At 43.2% G+C, this 20678-nt stretch overlaps 1 protein-coding gene and 1 long non-coding RNA gene across 2 annotated transcripts in view; one reads left to right on the top strand and one right to left on the bottom strand.

Annotated features, from left to right (window-relative positions):
* Positions 1–15022, top strand: part of TMPRSS7 (transmembrane serine protease 7) — a 37835-nt gene extending 22813 nt beyond the window's left edge. The window contains exons 11-18 of the mRNA XM_070582687.1: positions 1958–2094; positions 3975–4082; positions 6169–6279; positions 7053–7169; positions 8583–8754; positions 10307–10575; positions 12141–12277; positions 14141–15022. Of these exons, the coding sequence (XP_070438788.1) occupies positions 1958–2094; positions 3975–4082; positions 6169–6279; positions 7053–7169; positions 8583–8754; positions 10307–10575; positions 12141–12277; positions 14141–14311 (1222 nt within the window). The 3' untranslated portion in view covers positions 14312–15022. The remainder of the gene's footprint in view (positions 1–1957; positions 2095–3974; positions 4083–6168; positions 6280–7052; positions 7170–8582; positions 8755–10306; positions 10576–12140; positions 12278–14140) is intronic.
* On the bottom strand, positions 1751–2641 carry LOC139077036 (uncharacterized). The gene is made up of 2 exons (XR_011529193.1): positions 2494–2641; positions 1751–2123 (listed from the first exon to the last, which is right to left on the bottom strand). It is a non-coding gene; the product is annotated as an uncharacterized lncRNA (long non-coding RNA).
* Positions 15023–20678: the final 5656 nt, after the last annotated feature.

Here is a 20678-nt window from a genome sequence, read left to right as displayed (position 1 = left end):
TTGAGTTCGTCGGGGCAACCAGTTGGTGACACTACTACCCACAATGTGTTGCTGCCAAAGTACAGACAGGGTCTCCTCCCAGGCAGTACCAGGAATGCTCTGTGCCCTACTTCCCCTGAAGGGCCAGCTCTTCACTTTGTCTTGTGAGCTGGCTGAAATCCTATCAGATTCTTTTGATGTTAGTTGCATCCTTAGGATTTAAAATGCCAGCCCTTACCATTATCAGGCTTTTTCATCTAAAAAGGAAAGGCTCTAATTGAGCTAATTTCTGACACCTTGCTGATAAGTTAGGCTAAAGGCATTGGGTCCTTAATGGGGAGGGAAGAAAAAGTGATGCTGACACCAGGAAGCTTGGGAATCTTGAGTTCAGCAAACATGGCTGTGGGATGTGTATGCTCAGGGCAGCTCGAATGCAGTACATGAACCCTGAAGAAGTGGATGGCCTTTTTACAAATATTTTGCAAAGCAAAGTTCCTGAGGGGAAGGTTGATGGTGTGCTAGAAAGTGCTACTGAACTTGTGTCCTAATCCTGCTTCTATTTTCCTTCTATCAGAAATTTAACAAATTACTTCACCCTTTTATGTTTCAGTTGTCTTACCTGTCACATGTCTGTACGCGTAAACTAACTCTTGCTGTGTTTCTAAAACCTCTCCGTTTTTTAAAACTTTCATTCCATTAGCTACTGCCCAGCCCCATCACATACCATTCCTCTCTAAACTCTAGCCCAGGCATGGATTCAAAGATCTCTTTTGTCTTGATTCCTCCTTAACATCCACATGATGCTCATCTTTTCAGGAAAACTCCAGTAAATGTTAATGGAAAGCATGAACAAAATCACTATGAGACACAGATAACAGTTATCATGTTTTCAGAACACAGGATTCTGATCCCAAGATGACCACCTAGAGTAGATCCTGGCCCCCAAAGCTTGACTTGGCTTTCAGCTGGGTCTCAGACGCTGGCCTCCACTTGGCCAGGTGGCCACCTGCAGCTGCTATCTCTTCCTCGTATCCCAGGAGCTGGTCTATCAGCCCATCAGTCCTGAACTTCAGCCAATTGCAAAAGATTCTTCCTGAAATATACATGAATGCCTTCCTCCTTTGAACCTGAAAATCACAGGTTACCTCGGTGCTCCTTCCACTGAGCGCCAGTGTCTCATCCATGGAAAATGAGGATTCCCAAGTGCTTTGAGGGCCTGGAGTGATTGTTATTCACAGATTCCAGTGGAGGACGTACCCCCTGAAGCCTTGTGTCTGCTGTTTCCCATTGAGACCTTGGAGGTTTCACCTGGGAAGAGACTTGCCCAAACAGTGCAGATCCTAATTTACCACGGGCCCCCAGTGTGATAATACTTCGTGTTCCCCCAACCACAGTGCTCATATAACAATAATCACTAACAAGAGGGACATTTTCTCTTAGGTGATGAGAAGTAAGAAAAATCAGGGTGGGTAAATATTATAGACAGACATTACCACTTTGAAATTTTGCCAAGGACAAGCCCTAAAGTGCACATGAGCTTCCAATTTAGATTGAAATAATATTGTTGTCTTTTGCTTTAAGTGTTGCCGGGATTGTTTGCATATTTTCAACCCCAGCTCATGGATTCCACTCTGATCTATAGAAAGGTTTGTGGGCAATTCATGTTACACAGCTAGTTACGCCAAAAAAAGAGAGAGGATTAGGAGAATTAAACCCATATTTCTTCTGATTGTAAGTGTTAGTGAGGACAGCAGTGGTACCAGATAGTCCGTAGTATTGCTATTGTTTTATTTAGCAGAGGAGAAAATCGAGGCAGAAGTTAGTCCCGGTCACCAGCATAGAATGGATGACTCCCCTTAGCTCTGCCGTGAGCGTCTCCGCTGATGAAGCCCAAATGACCAAAGTATTAGGAATTCACTGCGGATGGGAATGCAGTTGACAGACCCTCATGCTGTGCTCCCTCACCTTGTCTCCTCAGGTACTGTGGCTCCTACATGGATCATCAGACGATTTTTCGAGTGCCCCGCCCGCTCGTCCATGTTCAGCTTCAGTGTAGTTCAAGGCTTTCCGATAAGCCGCTTCTCGTGGAGTATGGCAGTTACAACATCAGTCAACGTAAGCCTGGGATCAGCTCCTTAGAAAACCTTAATAAATGGTTACATGGAAGCTAACATTGTATAACTCTAAAGTTTGAAAATTTAAGGAATGAAAACTGCTTTATTTCTGCTCTTTGCTATTGTATTTTTTATAATAATACATCAACAAATTATAAATATATATAATATAGACAAAATGCGTAATAAATAATCTATAAAATTATGTATTTATTACCACTATAGTTTAAATTATAGAAGAAATATAATTGGTACAATTAAAAAATATTTTCTTACATTATTCCTGAAATATAGGGCAAGCTCATTTCTTGATTTGGTTTCCTTCTTGCTAGTCATAAGTCTTTGTAAATATGATTTAAACCGGCGTTTGGTGGAAGGAAGGGTGACAGTTGTGACTCACCTTGGCCTGTGACACATGGGGAGAGCTGGTCGGTCAAGGAGGGTTCAAATAGCAGCGCTCAGCGTGCTGAGCTTCACACTGGAAAGCGCTGGAGCAAGGCCAGGAAGTGGTCAGTAGAAAAGGCACTGTCTGAGGGAAGTCGTTAGAGCTGGGGAGAAAAGATAGCGACTCAGGAAATTCTCGACCCGTTTTAAAAGGGGAAAAGTAAGAGTTAACTACTCAGGAGTCCATGAGGACAAGAGTTGAGAGAAAACTCATTTAGACCCTTTCTTCTTAGCAGTCCCCAAAATACCTGCTTCTGGATTCGGAATATTACACTTCTGAATGTCAGAATGCTCCAGTTTCCAGCAAGGATACAAGTAAATAGAAGCCACTTTATTTTTTCAAACCATGAATATTTTCTAGGAGCTCTCCATCCGTTGTGTGACGCTAAGATAGCGGTTGACCTGACCAGCCCTCTCCACCCTTCTTTCGTACCGAGGGAGAGACTTAGTCCGTTCAGGCTAGTATTACATAATACCGCACACTAGGTGGCTTATAAAGAGCATGAATTTATTTCTCACAGTTCTGGAGGCTAGAAATCTGAGGTCAGAATGCCAGCACGGTTGGCATAGGGCTTTCTGTGAATTACAGACTTCTCGTTGTATCCTCACGCGGCAGAAGGGGTGAGGGAGCTCTCTCCGTCTCTTTTATGAAGGCATTCATCTTATTCATGAGGGCTCTGCCTTCATTACTCAATCACCTCCCAAAGGATACCATCACATTGAGCATTAGGATTTCAACATATGAATTTGCGGGGGATGCAAACATTCAGAGTATATCAGGGAGGAAGGGTTTATTATTTCTATTTATTTAGTTATAAGCCCAGGATTAATTATTGAAGACCAGGCAGTATTGCATCTTCAATGAGTAGCCTGGGTGAAGTGAACTGGGAGGTAGGAAGCAGGAGTCATGAGTTTTGAGGCCAGTCACTAATTCTCTAGGCTCAAGTTTCTAAGGTCAGTGGTTCCTAATATATTTTGGAACAGAGATCACTTGAAAATGTAATTAAAGGCACAGGCTCCTCAGAGTAATGCGTCTGATCATAAAGATTCAGAGACATCAGAAGCCCATTTATAATTCCCTGGGGAGTCTAGAGTTGGCACACTTAGTGTGCTGGACTCTGAGGGACCTCGCAGCTTTCCCTTTCTTCAAGTCTGTGATGCAGCCCGATTGCCGAGTCGAGGATGGAGGTAGTAGGAGTGTGACGGCACCTGCGACCTGGACACAACAGTGACTCAGAGCTTCTGGTGGATTTGCTTGCTTTCTTCGCCCTCCTAAATTCTCCTTTTTTGTCTTTCAGTGCCCACCTATAGACTTGGTTTGGTGGAGAAATTGTATTGCCAACTTCTCAACCACTTATCACTGCACATTTCTTTGTTGATGTGGTCTGGTGACTTTTAGGGACCCACACAAGATTTCCTATTTTTTATTGTTTCTAGCCTGTCCTGTCGCATCTTTCAGATGCTCCTCCGGTTTGTGTGTCCCTCAGGCCCAGCGGTGTGATGGAGTAAATGACTGCTTTGACGAAAGTGATGAACTTTTCTGTGGTGGGTATTCAAGTTTTGCTATGACTATCTTATGAATGAATAGCTTGTCAGGGCCATCGTTGAAGCTGGTGTGTATCCGGGGTCTTTGGAGCTGTTGTCTTTTGCTGCATAACAAACTAGCTCAAAATTCGGTGGCTTACACTAGTCATTTATTCTGGGTCATAGTGCGTGGGTTGTCTGGGATTTGATAGATCTAGGCTGGGTTCAGCTGGATGGCTCTGCTTGAAGCAGTGGGTCCTCCTGAGCTTGGTTCATGGCAGGTTGGGGTCCAGTCTACTCCTTATGGCTCTTTTCCTCATTGAGCTAGTGGGCTAGCCGTGGCAATGGTAGAGGCAGAGGAGGGGTGAGCAAAAGCACATGGTTCCTTCTAAGTCCCGGGCGTGGAACTGGCACACCATCACTTGTGTCGTCTTCCAGCAGTGCAGGTGAGTCGGATAGCTGAGGCCATAATCAAGGGGCAGGGAATTTCATTCTGCACGCCTTGGGGCCATGGCAAGGGTGGGGTGCATAGTACTACCACAGGAAGTGAGGATCTGTGGCTAATCAATCGATCAACCACAATCTGAAACGTAACAACCCCATTCTAAAGCACAGGTCTTTCATCTAGAGAAAGCTCAGAAGCTGTAGAGAAGTAAGCTCTTTGAGCATGCTCATTTGTGGAGCGCTGGTGTTGTGAATAAAAGAAATTTTTTTTAAACCTGTCTAGTGTGCATCGACATCACATTGGTAACAACTAACGGCTGGGGTATTGGATGTTCCTATTTTAGACAGAGAATCTGTCTTGGTTTTTCATTACTATCTGCACTTAATTCCTGAATCTATCTCCAGTTTCAGGGAACAATATGGGGAGGATAGTCCACTGGACCATATGACACCATTGGCAACTCTTTCTCCTAAAGACCCAGAGATTAATTAAAATACAATTGCCATGGTGAAACTATTTAATGTCTTTCGTATTCTTAGAGAAATATTACAGTGAATATAACATAACTGTGAAAAAAACTATACTCATGAAAAATAACCTGTGACTCTACATTCTTTTTTTAATTGACAAAGCAAAATAAAGCCCTCTTAACTTATGGTTTATTAAACTTTTCAATCTATAGGGTCTTCTGTTTCTTAGGAAAGTAAATACTCACCATTGCATAGTGATTGAGGTTGCTTTTGTTTTTTACATTATTATTATTCCCTGCTATCATGCTCCAAACAAAAGTCATTATTATTACTTTATAACAAGGACTGTTTTTTGGTAATCATTTTTTCTCACGCCATTTTGAAAGTTATTCTCTAGAAGTCAATGAGGCATTCTCAGAGACTTGATGAACTATTTCAGGCTCCCTGCTGCCCCTCATAAGAGAGACCTCTGAAAAAACAGAAAAAGATAAAAAAAATGATAACTTTTATAAACTCAGAAACATCTCAGGAATCATAGCTCCTAAGAGCGCTTGCTGACATGCTGTGCCCTTCCCTGGTATACAGGCACTTCACGAAAATACTGCAAAGAAGAAAATCGTGATCGGTTTACACTGGTGTTTCCTAATTCAGGAAATGGGTCTCTCAGGATGAAATCGTTTTAAAGGGAGTTTTCCTTACACGTAGACCACAAGGCTGTTGTCCTTTAAGATCTTGCATTCACTAATCTATTCAGCAAAGCTCTGGTGAGCACCTACTGTTTGGTCAAGGGATGGAGGTACAGAGATGAATAGGACAAAATCACCAATCTCAGGACACTCTCTCTTTGTTTAGGAAGGTAGACAAGTTCAGTTTTGATAACAGCTTATGGTTTTTATTTTCCCTAAAATGAAATCTTATGATGCATTTAATTGCTATTAAATAAACAAACTGCCAGAGTTTAACACATTTACACAAAAGCAAAAATCAGATCCAACAAAGTCAAAGTGCTAGGAATTACACCAAAGCTTAAACATCTGCTTTTCCTCACGGAGGGGTCAGTTTTGAGGAAAACACACTTTTTATTTTATTTTGGTCATCTTAACCATTTGCACCTTTCGAAGGGCGCTGCGGGTCATCAGAGACTCCAGCTGATGTCCCAGGCTCATGAGCCTTCTGTCTGTTCTCATTCTAGTGTCTCTTCAACCTGCCTGCAACACCAGCTCCTCTGGGCCGCGTGGTCCTCTGGTCTGCGACGGCTTCAGGGACTGTGAGGACGGCCAGGATGAACAGAACTGCACTCAGAGTGAGGAAAAGGCCTCTGCCCTCTGCTCCGCTTCCTGTGAAACTCCTCTAAGTCAGGATCGAAATCCCTCCGTTGGGTTAGGGCTATCAACTTGTCCCAGTTTCCCCAGGACTTTCCCAATGTTAGCACTGAAAATCCCCTGTCCCTGGAGTCCTCTCAGGCCAGACAACGTGGGACAGTGGTCACTCTAACTGGGGTGGAGTGTACACGTGTGTGTGTGTGTGTGAATACTGGAAGATTTCCACTGCTGTTTGCTTTTAATGCTGCTCAAAACTAAGAGACACTGAGCGCCTGATACAGAGGGACTTGCCAGGTACTATGCTAGCCCCTGCAGAAGCACACACCGCCAGGGTTGTGAACAAATGTACTGCAATGCCTGATGTCTGTCCATTTTACCCCTCAATGGTGTGAAAAGACTGAGTATGGTGGTGATTTTTGCTCAAAAATTTTCTTGGAGAACAAGACAAAGTGTAGCAAAGAGACCATGGCCTGAGCCACTGAAATGGCCAACTGCTTTGCATCCCTCCCACAGGGGAAGAAAGGAGAGGCTGTTGGGTTGGTTCTCAGCAGGTGCTCCCACCTGCCTGCCTTCCAGTGGCTCAGCTGTGATGAAGGGACGGGTCACTGTGGGGCTGCTTCATTTCCCTCTGCCATCTTTCCTGGGGCAGCAGACACTGATCCCATGGCCAAATCATCCTTTGCAGATGGAGTTCAGTGTCATTCACTCAAATCTGTTTCTGGCTGGAAAAAATTCTTCTTTTGTTCACTTTCAGGCATTCCATGCAACAACGGAACTTTTAAGTGTAGCAATGATATTTGCCTTAGGAAACAAAATGCAAAATGTGATGGGACTGTGGATTGTCCAGATGGGAGTGATGAAGAAGGCTGCAGTGAGTGGAAATACAGTCATGCCAATCCCTTGCATTCCCTCTTCCTTTGCCTGTTTTTCATTTTCATTCCCTTCTTGGTGTAATCCCCTTGGTAAAGGTTTCCATAGGCCCAGGGAAGAATAGTAAATATTGGTGAACTGAATCTGAAGTCATTTCTCAGAAATACAAGCTCTAGAGTGGGGGCTGGCCTGTGGGGTAGTGGTTAAGTTTGTGCACTCTGCTGCAGCGGCTTGGGGTTCACGTGTTCAGATCCCGGGCATGGACCTATATACCTCTCTTCCAGCCACGTTGTGGCAGCTTCCCACACACACAAAAATACATGAAGATTGGCACAGATGTTAGCTCAGGGAAACTTTTCCTCAAGCAAAAAGAGGAAGATTGGCAACAGATGTTAGCTTAGTGACAATCTTCCTCACCAAAAAACAAAACCAAAAAAACCTCTAGAGTGAATTCTGTCTTTTTTCTTGATAACAAGCATTAAAACACTAGAAGTTTGTAACAAGAACTTTTGCTTTCTAATAACTTTAATCAAGGGAGGAGATCTTAAATAAAAACCCTATGATGGGCTGGCCCAGTGGCACAGTAGTTAAGTTTGTGCACTCAGCTTTGGCGGCTCAGGGTTCACAGGTTTGGATCCCGGGTGCAGACCCACACACCGCTCGTCAAGCCATGCTGTGGTGGCATCCCACATACAAAATAGAGGATTGGCACAGATATTAGCTCAGTGACACTCTTCCTCACCAAAAAAAACACCCAAAAAACAAAAAAAAATCTATGAGGAAATTAATAGAAACTGGATCACAGTGGATGACTTTGTTAATTGTGCCTTACCTTATGATCAGTATCAAGTGCTGGTTCTTTCTTTAGCTATGACCTGAGAACTATAATCTGTCGTATGTTATTATTAGTTATGTGGTCTCTAATTGACCATGTGGCAACATGTTAATTACATACCCCTACCAATACTATGTACGCCAGAAAATAATTCCTCTGATCACTCGTTTTTCTTAATAGGTTTTCATTTGGTTTGGACTCACAAATTCTCTCCCAAATGCTTTCTCTCAAATCAGCACAACTTCAAAGACACTCTTAATTCGGTTACATTTGGAACTTTTCTTCTGTATCTAAGGACCTAAACCCCAAGGCTGCCATTCATATCAGTGCAGCTGTTACTAACATGTCCCCTCCTCCCCTCACGTGCTTTATTGTGTCATGGCCTGCATTCAGGATGGAGGGAGTGGTTTGTTGTTCTGGGTTCAGACACACCCACATATTGCCTCTTCTGTAGATAAGCAGGAGGTTTCAAATCGCCTACCTGGTTAGTCAGTGCCCAGCCCAGCTCTAAACCCAACTTAACTTCCAGTTTTTCTTCTAAGTCTGCTTTTAAATCATAAGACCCTTCCTCTCCTAAAGGCTGCAGTGGAAGTTCCTCCATCCTCCACCGCATCATCGGGGGCACCGACACGCAGGAAGGGGGTTGGCCATGGCAAGTCAGCCTCCACTTTGTCGGAGTTGCCTACTGTGGAGCCTCAGTCATCTCCAGGGAGTGGCTTCTCTCTGCCGCCCACTGTTTCCATGGAAACAGGTAGGTTATCTCAATCGGTACTCTAATGTGACACTCTCTCTGGCCACAAACGATACATCCGCCCTCAAGTTGTGGCAAGAAGCGCCCTGTTGGAGACCTTCAATCAGTTCAGTTGGTGGTTTTCTTTGACACCAATTGTGTGCCAAACATTCTTTTTAGGTATTATTGATGTAAAGAAAAAAGAAGAGCACAAAGGAAGCATCAAGAACCAGTAGGCTTTTACTAGGTTGAGAAAATAGGATGGGCATTCAAGTGAGAGGGAGCCAATCTATGAGAATGTGTGGAGAATGTGGAATATGGGAATGTGTGGAGAGTGGGTATTGGAGGATGGCTGGAGCATGGGGATCCCTATTTAGAGTGAGAGAGGGATTCTGGAAGGGTCCTTAGCGTTGGAGCTGGAAGGGCTCTGTCTGCCTTGCTAACGAGATTATTAGAGGGCAGACAACCTTCCAGCTAAGGGTAAAAGGAAAGCTTGGAAAATAACTTTGCTTAAAATGTAACCTTATTTGGAACCTACTGAAATCTTAGATACAAAAATAATATCATCGATTTCTCATTCTGAACTTTTACAAGTGGAGTCTTTCAAAGAATTTATGTGATTAGAGGATTTACTTCTTCTGGAAATGTCAGGATTCATGTTAATGACCAAAATAGCTATGCTTCTGTTTGATCACTAGTCTTTTATGCTATGAAACTGCTCCAAGTAATGTGTTAACTTGAATACCCCCCAGGTCCCCAGTGCCACCTGTGAGCTCACCCAGCTCTCCAGGGAGATGTCAGCTAAGCTGATTAGGGGCTACATTCTTTGGGCTCTGTCCTTATTTTCTTCCAAAGCTTCCACATTCTCTTCACCCCACCAGAGCAGCTGCTGTGCTGGTGGAGATGGACACCTCACATGGAGACTATGAGACCTTGGGTGACTTTGTGCAGGGCCGCGGGGGTCGGGACTAGAGTTCTGGAAGGACTAACAGGAGTGGTACTTCTGTGAATGGTCATGCTCGAGCAGTTAGAGCCATGAGCTTTAAAGCTTGTGGTAGTGGACAAGAAGGAATTTCATTAAATTCCTGCTTATAACATTTTGATTTCTACTCTATCTGGGTATTCATATCATTTGAATTTGGCAAAAGGATCCCAAGATTGCTGTCTTCCTGGCCCTGTCTGTCTTCATCAAATTCCATTGTTAGCGTGAATAGGAAGAATTTACCAGATTAGTTTCTTACCGACACTCTTGACCTGTGTGTGGTTCATGAAATACCAGTGGCAACAAAATTTCCAGCATTTCCTTAGGATGAGGTTGAGGGAACTTTCTGGAACATGGATATCATTTTCCAGCCATACTACACCTTACTTCGTCTCTGGTTTCCCTGAGGAGACAAGGAAGCTGGGAAAAGCTATGCTTCTTGCCGTGTCTGCAGACAGAGCCAGTGACTATGACAGGACTGAAAGTCAGGCCTCCCTTTCGGCAGCGCTCAGCTCTCTGTGGAGTGCTTGTTTCCAAGCCATGTACGGTCCTTCGAGCATTTGACTTGGTGCTTCATTCCCTTTCTTCTAGGCTGTCAGACCCCACACCATGGACTGCTCACCTTGGGATGTATGTGCAGGGCAATGCCAAGTTTGTCTCCCCGGTGAGAAGAATTGTGGTCCACGAGTACTACAACAGCCAGACCTTTGACTACGACATTGCCTTGCTACAGCTCAGTATCGCCTGGCCCGAGACCCTGAAACAGCTCATTCAGCCAATATGCATCCCTCCCGCTGGCCAGAAAGTTCGCAGCGGGGAGAAGTGCTGGGTAACTGGCTGGGGGCGAAGGCACGAAGCAGGTGTGTGTCTGAGTGAGCGCTCATGCCCTTCCCCTCCAGATGATGTGAACTTGTGCTGATGGAGTGCTTTAGGTCCATGGAGAGTGTTGCTGTATATGGTCTCTAACAACTCTGAGAGGTAGGATGGAGGAGGGTATTATTATTCCTGTTTTATAATGTTCGCCCCTTATCCGCAAAAGAAACGGGACCCACTTCATAAGGGGGGGGGTCTATGAACAAGGCAGGATTGGATAGATAGTATGGGACCTCTTCAAACTCTGAGGGGTCTGCTAAGTTTTTCACTGGAGAAGGGCAATTCCTCCTTATTTTCAGGTGTCCTTTCATCCAAAGAAGCGATTCATTTTCATAAAGAAGAGAAGGATACACACACAAACACACCCTACTGTGTCAACTCATAGACAACTGTCTGGAGGATTATGGGAGTGTGTCCATCACAAGGGCAACTGGCACAGGGGATAAGAGTGAGGGCTGGGATCCAGCCTGCCCTTAGCTCCCCAGACTGCACATTCAGGCCTGGAGGTTGCATCAGCCTAGAATTGGTCCACTCAGAGGGGATGCCTTGTTACTACTCCTCCACCCAGAGGGGGCATCTTTTTTGTTATGCACAAAGGTCAGACAATACCGTAGGGAAGTCCCTATATCTGCCCTGTCAACATTTTTCACAGTCTAAGATTCATAGATGATTCTAAATATATAGCGAGAGGAGGAATCCAAAGCTTTGTGAACATCTCCCCAAGGGTTAGTGCTATGCTTTCCCTTGACCTTCCAGTCTGCCCAGATTCCCTTGAAGTCATTTCCAAGGGTTTGTGACAGACACATTTTCCACAAATCTTGAAGCTTACCCTTTGATACTCTCTAAAGACCCATTGTAGGCAGCTTCTCAAGTGTTCGCTGCCTTCATTTAGCTATTGAACTCCTGATTTTCACTACCAGTTTGGGCCTGCCAAGGTCTCAGGGTCCCAGTGAAGGAAGGCAGCTAATTGCTTGAACACCTATAACCTACCAGGACTGTGCTTAGGGCTTTAATTACGTATCTCACAAGACGAAAGAGTTGACTCAACCAACTTGTCCTGAGACATTTCCTTTACAAGTATGAGTGTGTGTGTGTTTACTTTTCTGAATCATCTTAGCCAGACAGGGTAAGAAGGAAGTGAAAGGGCGATAACCAAACTGTTATGTTCCCTGGACACTCGCATATGTTAGCTGTGCTTCTCCACTTAAGGGGTGGGCCCTCGGGACCAGCGAGTATTGGTAGTCACTGGTGCTGACTCACAGTCCTGCTGCAGGAGGTACCTGGCAGAGGAGTTTGGTGCAGTGGCTCAGATGATTGAGTCAGACCTTGGGTCTGAATCCTTCTCTGTTACTTGCTCGTTTTCTGTGCCACTGGGCAAGTCCTTCAACCTCCTTAGCCTCCATTTCTTCAGCAGTAAAATGGAGATCATCATAGAATTCACCTCAAAAAATTATTTTGAAGACAAAAGGAGATAATGTGAGTAAATTGTCCAATAAAGCCCTGAATAAGTGTGATCGTTACCATGATTTCTCCTTCCAACCATGTTTTCCAGACAATAAAGGCTCCCCAGTTTTGCAGCAGGCAGAGGTAGAGCTCGTTGACCAAACCCTCTGCGTTTCCACCTATGGCATCATCACTTCGCGGATGCTCTGTGCAGGTGTCATGTCAGGCAAGAGAGATGCTTGCAGAGTAAGTCATCTAACATGTCCTTCCCATAAATGCTTTCATGTTTAATCTACACCAACTGGGAAATAACTAGGGCAGGTGTTTCCTTTAATTCAGATTATGATTATAATCCAATTGTCTAAGATCAGAGAAAGGTGATTAAATAATTGGGTCTATAAAACTCAGTTTTCTGGTCCCCATGTATTTTCCTCCAATATGTAGAGAATGAGGTCAGCATTTATCATTCTGCTATGAGTTCCTTATAATCAAAAACTAAAAAACAAAGCAAAACACATACACACCCATAGTGTTTTAGGATTACTACCTAATTCCTTAGCAGCAACCATTTACCTTCTAAAATAATAAGGGTTTTATTCACTTGTTCTTTTGACTCAGGCTGGGGGAAAGGAGTGGGAGAAGTGATAGAGGACACTCATCTGTAGGCCTCCTGACTGATAACATTGGAGGTCACCTTTGGAGGCCATTCCTCTGAGCCTCAGATTCCAATCTATGCAGGTGTCTATATGATTGTCAAAAGTAGACAGATGATGTAGAGGATGAAGAAGACAGTGGATGCTGTTCCCACACCTTTCTACAACCTTTGCCACCCCGCCACAAAAATTCATCTTATTATGATAATGATTTCTCTCTTCTGATCTCCTATTTTGTGGCAAGCACTGTGCTAGATGCTTTACATAAATTCATTCAAATCATTCTTTCATCCCATTTTATGGAAGAGGAAACTGGGGCACAGAGAGGGTAAGTACATTACCCAAGGTCACACAGTTAGTAAGTGAATAACTGACCTGGGATTTGAACCCTTATCTCTCTAACCTTAAAGCTACTATGTTTGGGGTGCTTCCTGCAACTGGTCAGTTACGTAGTCCTGTTCCAAGGAGCCACCAGGGTTTACAAGTTAAATTAGACTTAGTAGAGTTGGTGTAGCAATAATTAAAATAAAAAGAACCAAGTTTCTCTAGTAGTCAGCAGTTACCTAATCACGTTCAAAATTGTACGGGTGGGATACGGGGCAAATTTGAATGCTTTTTCATCTTTTCCCCCGAGTAAGTTGCAGCTTTACCGATCCTTCAGAATAAGAAAACAAAAATCCAGATGTTATAATTTAAACGATGAATACTGCAGGAATTATATTTAAACTTTGAATTATTTTTTATTTGTACATCATTATATTTCGATTTCTGTAAGACAACATCATGTTCACTCCCAAAGTCTAATTGCCATCTGTCACTATATACATGTGCCCTTTTACTTTGAATTATTTTAGCCTTTGCTTTTGTGGAGTTGAGATATAAGGAGGGGCACTCAAGTGGGGGTGACTTGTCTGTGACAGCTGTTGGCCAGTGAGCCTTAGGGTTGCTTCATTGGACCTGCTCAACTAAACCAGGTCTCTTCTTTCCTTGGGGCTGTGAGCCAACCGCTGAAGGTGCACGGCCCTGAGGTAGAGGTCAGCCTCCCGAGGTGACCATGCCTTGTAAGGTTATTGTGAGGATTAAATGACCCGGGACAGTGCTGAGCCCATAGCTTGCACTAAATAAATGTTAGCCCTTATTATTATTACTAGTGAAGTTTGTTATTTGTTTGGGGGTATGTGGGAGTTGTTTCCCCTGCAAGAATATTTTAATGTTACGCTTAGTTTAAAGAATCAAGTTTCTGATGATGAATGCAGCTTTTTGATAAGAAGAATAATTCTAAAGTGACAGTAGAAGTTTTACATTATTTCTCGACACTTCCCCAAACTGCATGATAATTAGCCAAGCCAAAACCCGTCAGAATGGGAGTTTTGAACACAATCCATTAGACACATAATGACAAAATTGATGATCATGTGACAAATGTATTTCATACTTACATTGTCTTCTTGTGTAGGGAGATTCGGGTGGACCTTTATCTTGTCGAAGAAAAAGTGACGGAAAATGGATTTTGACTGGCATTGTTAGCTGGGGACATGGATGTGGAAGACCAAACTTTCCTGGTGTTTACACGAGGGTGTCAAACTTTGTTCCTTGGATTCATAAATACGTCCCTTCTCTTTTGTAATCGTACAAGTTGGATTTTTGACTGTGATTTATGTGATAGATTCTTTAAAAACCATGCAGTAATTATAAATAAAAAGAGACTATTTTTTCTGCAAATTTCAGATTCTGTACATTTGGTATTTATTAGAAGACAGAGAGATTCATATGTATCTTATTCCATGTGAAGGATATAGCTATATTCATTCTTTTTTTTTTTTTTTTTCCGAGGAACATTAGCCCTGAGCTAACATCTGCCAATCCTCCTCTTTTTTCTGAGACTGGCCCTAAGCTAACATCCATGCCCATCTTCCTCTCCTTTATATGTGGGACGCCTACCACAGCATGGCTTGCCACGCGGTGCCATGTCCGCACCTGGGATCCAAACTGGCAAACCCCGGGCCGCCGAAGCGGAACGTGAGCACTTAACCGCTGTGCCACCGGGCTGGCCCAACTATATTCATTCTTAAGCATCAAAGGCCAGTGATTCAGAAATAGAAGAAACCTAAAATAATGTCATGAACTAAGCTTCTAAAATAAGAAAATAAGTGGGTGAGATGCTCAGATATCCGTACTTTATGTTCCTGTTCCAGTTATAGATATTTATAAGAATTTAGGCAAACTTGATTTATTGAAATAAGAAATTCCATTAAAAAAACCGTGCCTGATCTTCAGTGTTCTCATGAAATTACGTGTACAACATATGCTCCTTCACAATGCTAATAAAGCTAAGTTCAGTTACTGACAGAAGTATCTATATTATTGCTTTCCAATCCAATTTTTCCTAATTATATTATAGGGGACTTTCTTCAGTCATGTCACGTGGAAATATTGTGTACAGAGAAAGAAATCAACCAACCAACAAAACTGATGGTTAGTAATTTCACTAAAATGATAGATTGAAGCATCATGATAGTTAGATTGAAAGCATTTATGTGGAATTTAAGGAAATTTTAATAATGTTGGTCAGCAGTTGAAAGACAAGAGAATTTTTGGATGAATGTTTTGGAAGTGAAATTTTTCAGAAATATTATCATCTGGCTTCTGTTTATTTTATATACTCCAATGGCCAAGATTTTCTTTTATTTTCGGGGCCCTTTAAGATTTAGCACAGTTGTAAACCTACAGTACATGCTCAATATATCATATTTATTGAGTTTTTGGTCTTGATTGAAAGAGTTTCACACTTGATCTCAGAATGATCTCTTCGTTAACAGAGGCCAGACTTAACAATACCTTTTCCCTGGGACAAAGTCAAAGAAGTAATAACAATGCTATTTTTAAGTAGCGTCCAGAATAGTGAAAATGGCTTTCATGGGACCTCAGAAAATCTTAATGTAACTGCAAAAGGAGAGAGAGCTACAGGTGTCGTCTCCCAGATCAGACAGAAAGACTGAAATCTGGATATAATTTTCCTGAGATAGTGAATATTTTCCAGTTCATAGAACATATTTTGATTTCCTCTTAAAAGACCGTTTCCCTCAGATAAAGGATAAAACATTTTAGTTACCTGTCTGAATAGGTCCTTAAGGATTCAGTAAACCGGCTCTGCGATAGTGCAATTCAGAGTGTACCACTTAACTTACAAGGGGGACTTAGCTACTGGATCTACTATATAGAAGAGCAAATTAGTCTGGCAATCCTTAAAACCTAGGTTTATTTTGCCTGGTATTGCTGTGACCTAGGTATAAGGTGAATTGTACGTTTTACTTATGGTCATTTCTAAGGTGAAGAATTGCTGTTCAGCAAAATACATCAGAATCTTTGCATGAGTTTGTGATATCAAAGGAGGAGGGCTGGCTTGATCCATCAGATTCATCAGAGAGGGGTTTTCAAACCACACGTACAAGCTACTGCTCTAAGCACTTGCTGGTGGAGCATGTTCCTCAGCATGCAGGAGTGGGGAAAGAGTTGAGAAACACCAACCTAACTTACTTGGTTATTTCATCCAAAGATGTGTTTAGAACCTGAATGATATGGGAATATCATTTTGTTCTTGCAAAGGTGTGAATGGAGGCAAATCTAAGACTGGTTCAGTTGGCAGAGTGGAATGGCTTCCATAAACCCAGACAGGAGTCCTTCCATGTGCCAAGCTATTGGGAAGAATTTGTAGGGACTCCTGCTGTCCTTCACAGTGACTTGAAAACTCCAAAATGAAACATCACAAGCCAACCAACTATTTCTCAGTTGTTTTCTGCTTGATTAGCCTGAGTGGCTGACCGAATCACTGATGTTCAGAGTAGCACTGCTTGCCATCTGACAATGTATGGGTACAAACTGTGTTTTCAAGAGGCACAGACCTATTTGAAGATAATGAGATGCCTTGGTGCTTTGGTGATGTTACTTTGATGATGTTACTTTATTCTTTGGTTTATACACTAACCATTTGGGAAATCATTTGCTCTTAAAGGAGATGAAGAAAGAAGAGCAAGTACTATGACAAGAAAAGCAAAATTGAAAATCTCACATAGTAATGTGTCACTTAAAGATGGAGATATGTTCTGAGAAATGCATTGTTAGGTGACTTTGTCATTGCGTGAACATCATAGAGTGTACTTACACAAGCCTGGATGACACAGCCTTCTACACACCTAGGCTATATGATATTAATCTTATATGCATTCTGTAGTTGACCGAAATGTCATTACGTGGTTCGTGACTGTACTGGTCAGCTACACCAAGGACATTTGGTAACAAGAATGTTTCAATTTTTTAATGTTACTTAAATTTGGCTCTTTGAACAAACTAAACAATTGAGTTGATAATAATTCTAAATTATATTAAAAATAAATATTTGTGCAAGAACAGTACACTTTTAAAAAAGCATGTTTAAAGAACTATTTATGAAAGAATAATGCACTTTAAAAAGCTACCCCTACAGAAATGGATTTTGAAAAAATTACAAAAACAAATCTAGGTAGAATTTGGTTCCTCATTCACAAATCCTTAACTTTCCTCAGGAGTTGATTCATCTAAATCTGGTTCTACCTCCAGAGAGAAGCACTTTTTCTCTAACTCATTCTGAATCCTTAGTTTGGAGTCAGACTGGCAGGATGAAGAAACTTCTCAAGTAGAGGTTGGAACATTCATCTCCATTCTAGGTCAGCTGTCTGGAGATTAAGAAATTTACAGTTACCAGAAATTAGGAACAGGTTGCAGGTAAGAATTTAAGTAGTTCAGGTAACATTGGGAGGTGTCAGCAAGCGTCAGTGATCAAGAAAATGTGACAGGACAGGAAGACAAATCAATATCAAAAGAAAATATATTGAATCAAAGCTTATCACTGGGTGCAAAGGGTTGGGGTAGTTGGGTATTAGTTATAAGACACTGATAGTCATTGAAAACATGGGGATACTTATTGAGATTCTGCTTTGTCAGGCACAGAAATAAATAAAAATACATTTGCTTTAATTACTTTACCTAATCCTCCTAACTCCACTGAGTAGGAATCATTTTACAATAAGGAAAGAAGCTCATGGACAGTAAACAACTTGCCCAAGAACACACAGATAGTGAGAGTCTAAATTTGATCCTAACTCTGCTTGTCTTCAAAACCTATTCTGCCATAGGCATGTCAACAGTGTACAATGGCTGAGCTTATGGAATTCTGGAAATGCATCCGAATCCAGATTAAAGGATGCATCGACCTTGCTTTATGGTGCTCAGAGGGCACCAGGAGAGCTGGTGTAGAGTGTGCTTGTGACAGGAAACAGTAGCTTTTTGGTCCTCTGGAGAGTGAAGGAGATTTTGGACATCTGTTCATGGAGAAACCAGGCTGGAAGATAGCTGCAACCCATCTGACGTGACGAGGGACTCTCCCAGTGAGACTGAGCTCCTGCAGTCCAGCGACGGCACTATGGGAAAGGTTGTCTGGGCTCTGGGTAAGGGTGGAGTCAGATTCTGAGAGGTCTTGGTGCATCTAGTCGGGGTCTCAGGCCCTGGGCCTGCCAAACCGTCATTGCTGAGAACATCATTCGAGTTCATCAGCACTCACAGAGGGCACTGGGCTAAACGCAGAGCTAAGTACCGGGAATACAGAACTACCTCAAGGAGTTTAAAGATATAATGACAGACAAAGACAAAGATTACTGCTCATCCTCTGCTTCAGCCGTTCTGGCCTCTTTATGGATTCTCAGACAGTAAAAGTCAAGCAGGCTCCACTCTCAGGTCCTCTGTCCGGGAGTTCCCTCTTCTTTCAGAGATCTGTTCAGCCAGTTGCCTCCTACCTTTAAATCCTTGCTCAAATTTCACCTTCTTAATGAGGCCTAAGTTGATCCTTCTACTAATAATTGCAACTTCCCCCCTCCCCCACCCTTTACCACTCAGCACTCCGTCCTCCCTGTCTCGGCTTTACGTTTTTTTCTACAGCACACGTCCCCTTCTAATATTTTGGAAATGTTGTTTAAGTTTCTTCCCCTCATTAAATGTAAGCCACCCAATGGCAGTGGTTCTTTTTTATTCGGTGCCTCTTTAGACATATCTCAAGCGCCCAGAAGAATGCCTAAGACGTAGCAAGCACTCAGTACTACTTTTTGGATGAAACTGGACTGAATAAGTGATGTATGTAGCACAGATACAACATGCACCAGTAGCAGAGAAGAGTGTGGATAAATTCCGGTGGAGGAGGGGAGTCTGGGAAGGTTTAGTAGGAAAAATCTGCTTCTATTAGAATTTAAAGGATGAATGGGAGTTGTCCATGCAGAAGGTGGGGTGGGAGGAAAAACATTCCAAGCAGAGGGAACAGCATATACAAAGCAGTGGGGGGCCATACAATGGGACTGGTCAGGTCCAGTCAGGAAGAGGAATGTGGTCAGACCAGAGGGGTCTCCCGACTAGGGAACACCTGAGAAAGAAGACTAGATGTCAGTTATTGCAGGGAATGGTCTGTGTGCAGGTTCCTCTCTCTTTGCAACCCAGATTCGTTCTCTGCTCTGCTCTGAGCCCCGGGAGGCCGACCCCCAGTCCCCATCACCAGTTTCCAATGGGAGTGATGGGCAGGAGACTGGCAGGTCGGGAGAGAGGTCAGAGTACGTCTTCCTCTCTGCTTCCTCCCTGCTGGGCCACAGTCTTGGCAGTGGCTGCATCTTTTTGTGACTACAGAGCCTGTCAGGGGGCCCATCCTGAGAGGCTCCAGTTTTTACTCAGGCTCCAGTCCCATTTAGATGCAGAAAGCAGATGGCCTTCTGCTGTTGCTAGTCTTTGGGTGCCTCAGCACCCCTTCTTGCATCCCTTAACCCTTACTCCTTCATTTAAAAGCCTCTTAAAAATTTCAGCCAAAGGGCCAGCCCGGTGGTGCAGTGAGTGGTAAGTTCACACGTTCTGCTTTGGTGGCTCAGGCTTCGCTGGTTTGGATCCCAGATGGGACCTGTGAACCACTTGTCAAGCTATGCAGTGGCAGGCGTCCCACATATAAAGTAGAGGAAGATGGGCATGGATGTTAGCTCAGGGCCAGTCTTCCTCAGCAAAAAGAGGAGGATTGGTGGCAGATGTTAGCTCAGGGCTAATCTTCCTCGAAAAAAAAAAAAAGAAATAAACAAAAAAGAAATAAACAAGAGAGAAAAAAAATTCCAGCCAAAAGTGGAGCGTGATTCCTACAGGATCTGCCTGTGGAAGCAGAGAATGCAGAAGTCAGTGCAGGCAGGCGGTTGAGTGGCTGCAGTGAGCACAACCCCATCCAGCAGGCAGGAGGAGTCCAAAGGCCAGATGATCTGGCAGCAGGCAAGAGACAACCAGAGACCCCACATCTAGGCAGTATCTGAACAGTAGGCATTGATGGGCCGGACTTTCGGACACAAGTCAACATGTTCTGAAGTGGAGCTTATTTATATGCACCCTATCCACACTTCAGACTGGTCTCAACATATGTGTGTGTTGGGAGCAGGGGTGAGAAGTAGGGGCAAGGCTGCTCTGAGCAGAAGCTTGAGATGATCAGACACACTGTGCTTAGCAAACATAACGCTGGGCTCATGAAACTAGAAATTCTGAACTGTGGATTGTGTGGGGGTCGACGTGCTTTTTCCTCAGGTTGCGCAGTGAGGGTCTATGACTCCTCCCCCTAGAGGTAAATAATAATAGCCAACATATATGAATGTTGGCTAGCTGTCAGTCACTGTTCTGAGTGTTTTACTGACATTCACTCTTTTAATCCTGGCAACAAGTCCATTAGGTGGGTACTAACATTATGCCAACTTTTCAGATGAGGAAACTCTGGCACAGAGAGATGAAGCCCAAGGTCCCACAGTTAGGAACCCTCTGAGAGAGGATTAAACTGGGCAGCGTGCTTCCAGAGCCTGCTGTGTCCTCCACCATTCAATACTGTCTTTTTGCCTGACGCTTGACTTGTAAAAGGAAGGAGTGTGTTCGTGGGTATTATTCATCTTCAGATGCTCAAA

Source organism: Equus przewalskii, chromosome 18, assembly GCF_037783145.1.
Source record: "Equus przewalskii isolate Varuska chromosome 18, EquPr2, whole genome shotgun sequence".
Lineage (NCBI taxonomy): Eukaryota > Metazoa > Chordata > Mammalia > Perissodactyla > Equidae > Equus > Equus przewalskii.
The sequence above is the reverse complement of the archived record's forward strand: the minus strand, read 5'-3'. Positions and strand labels throughout refer to the sequence as shown.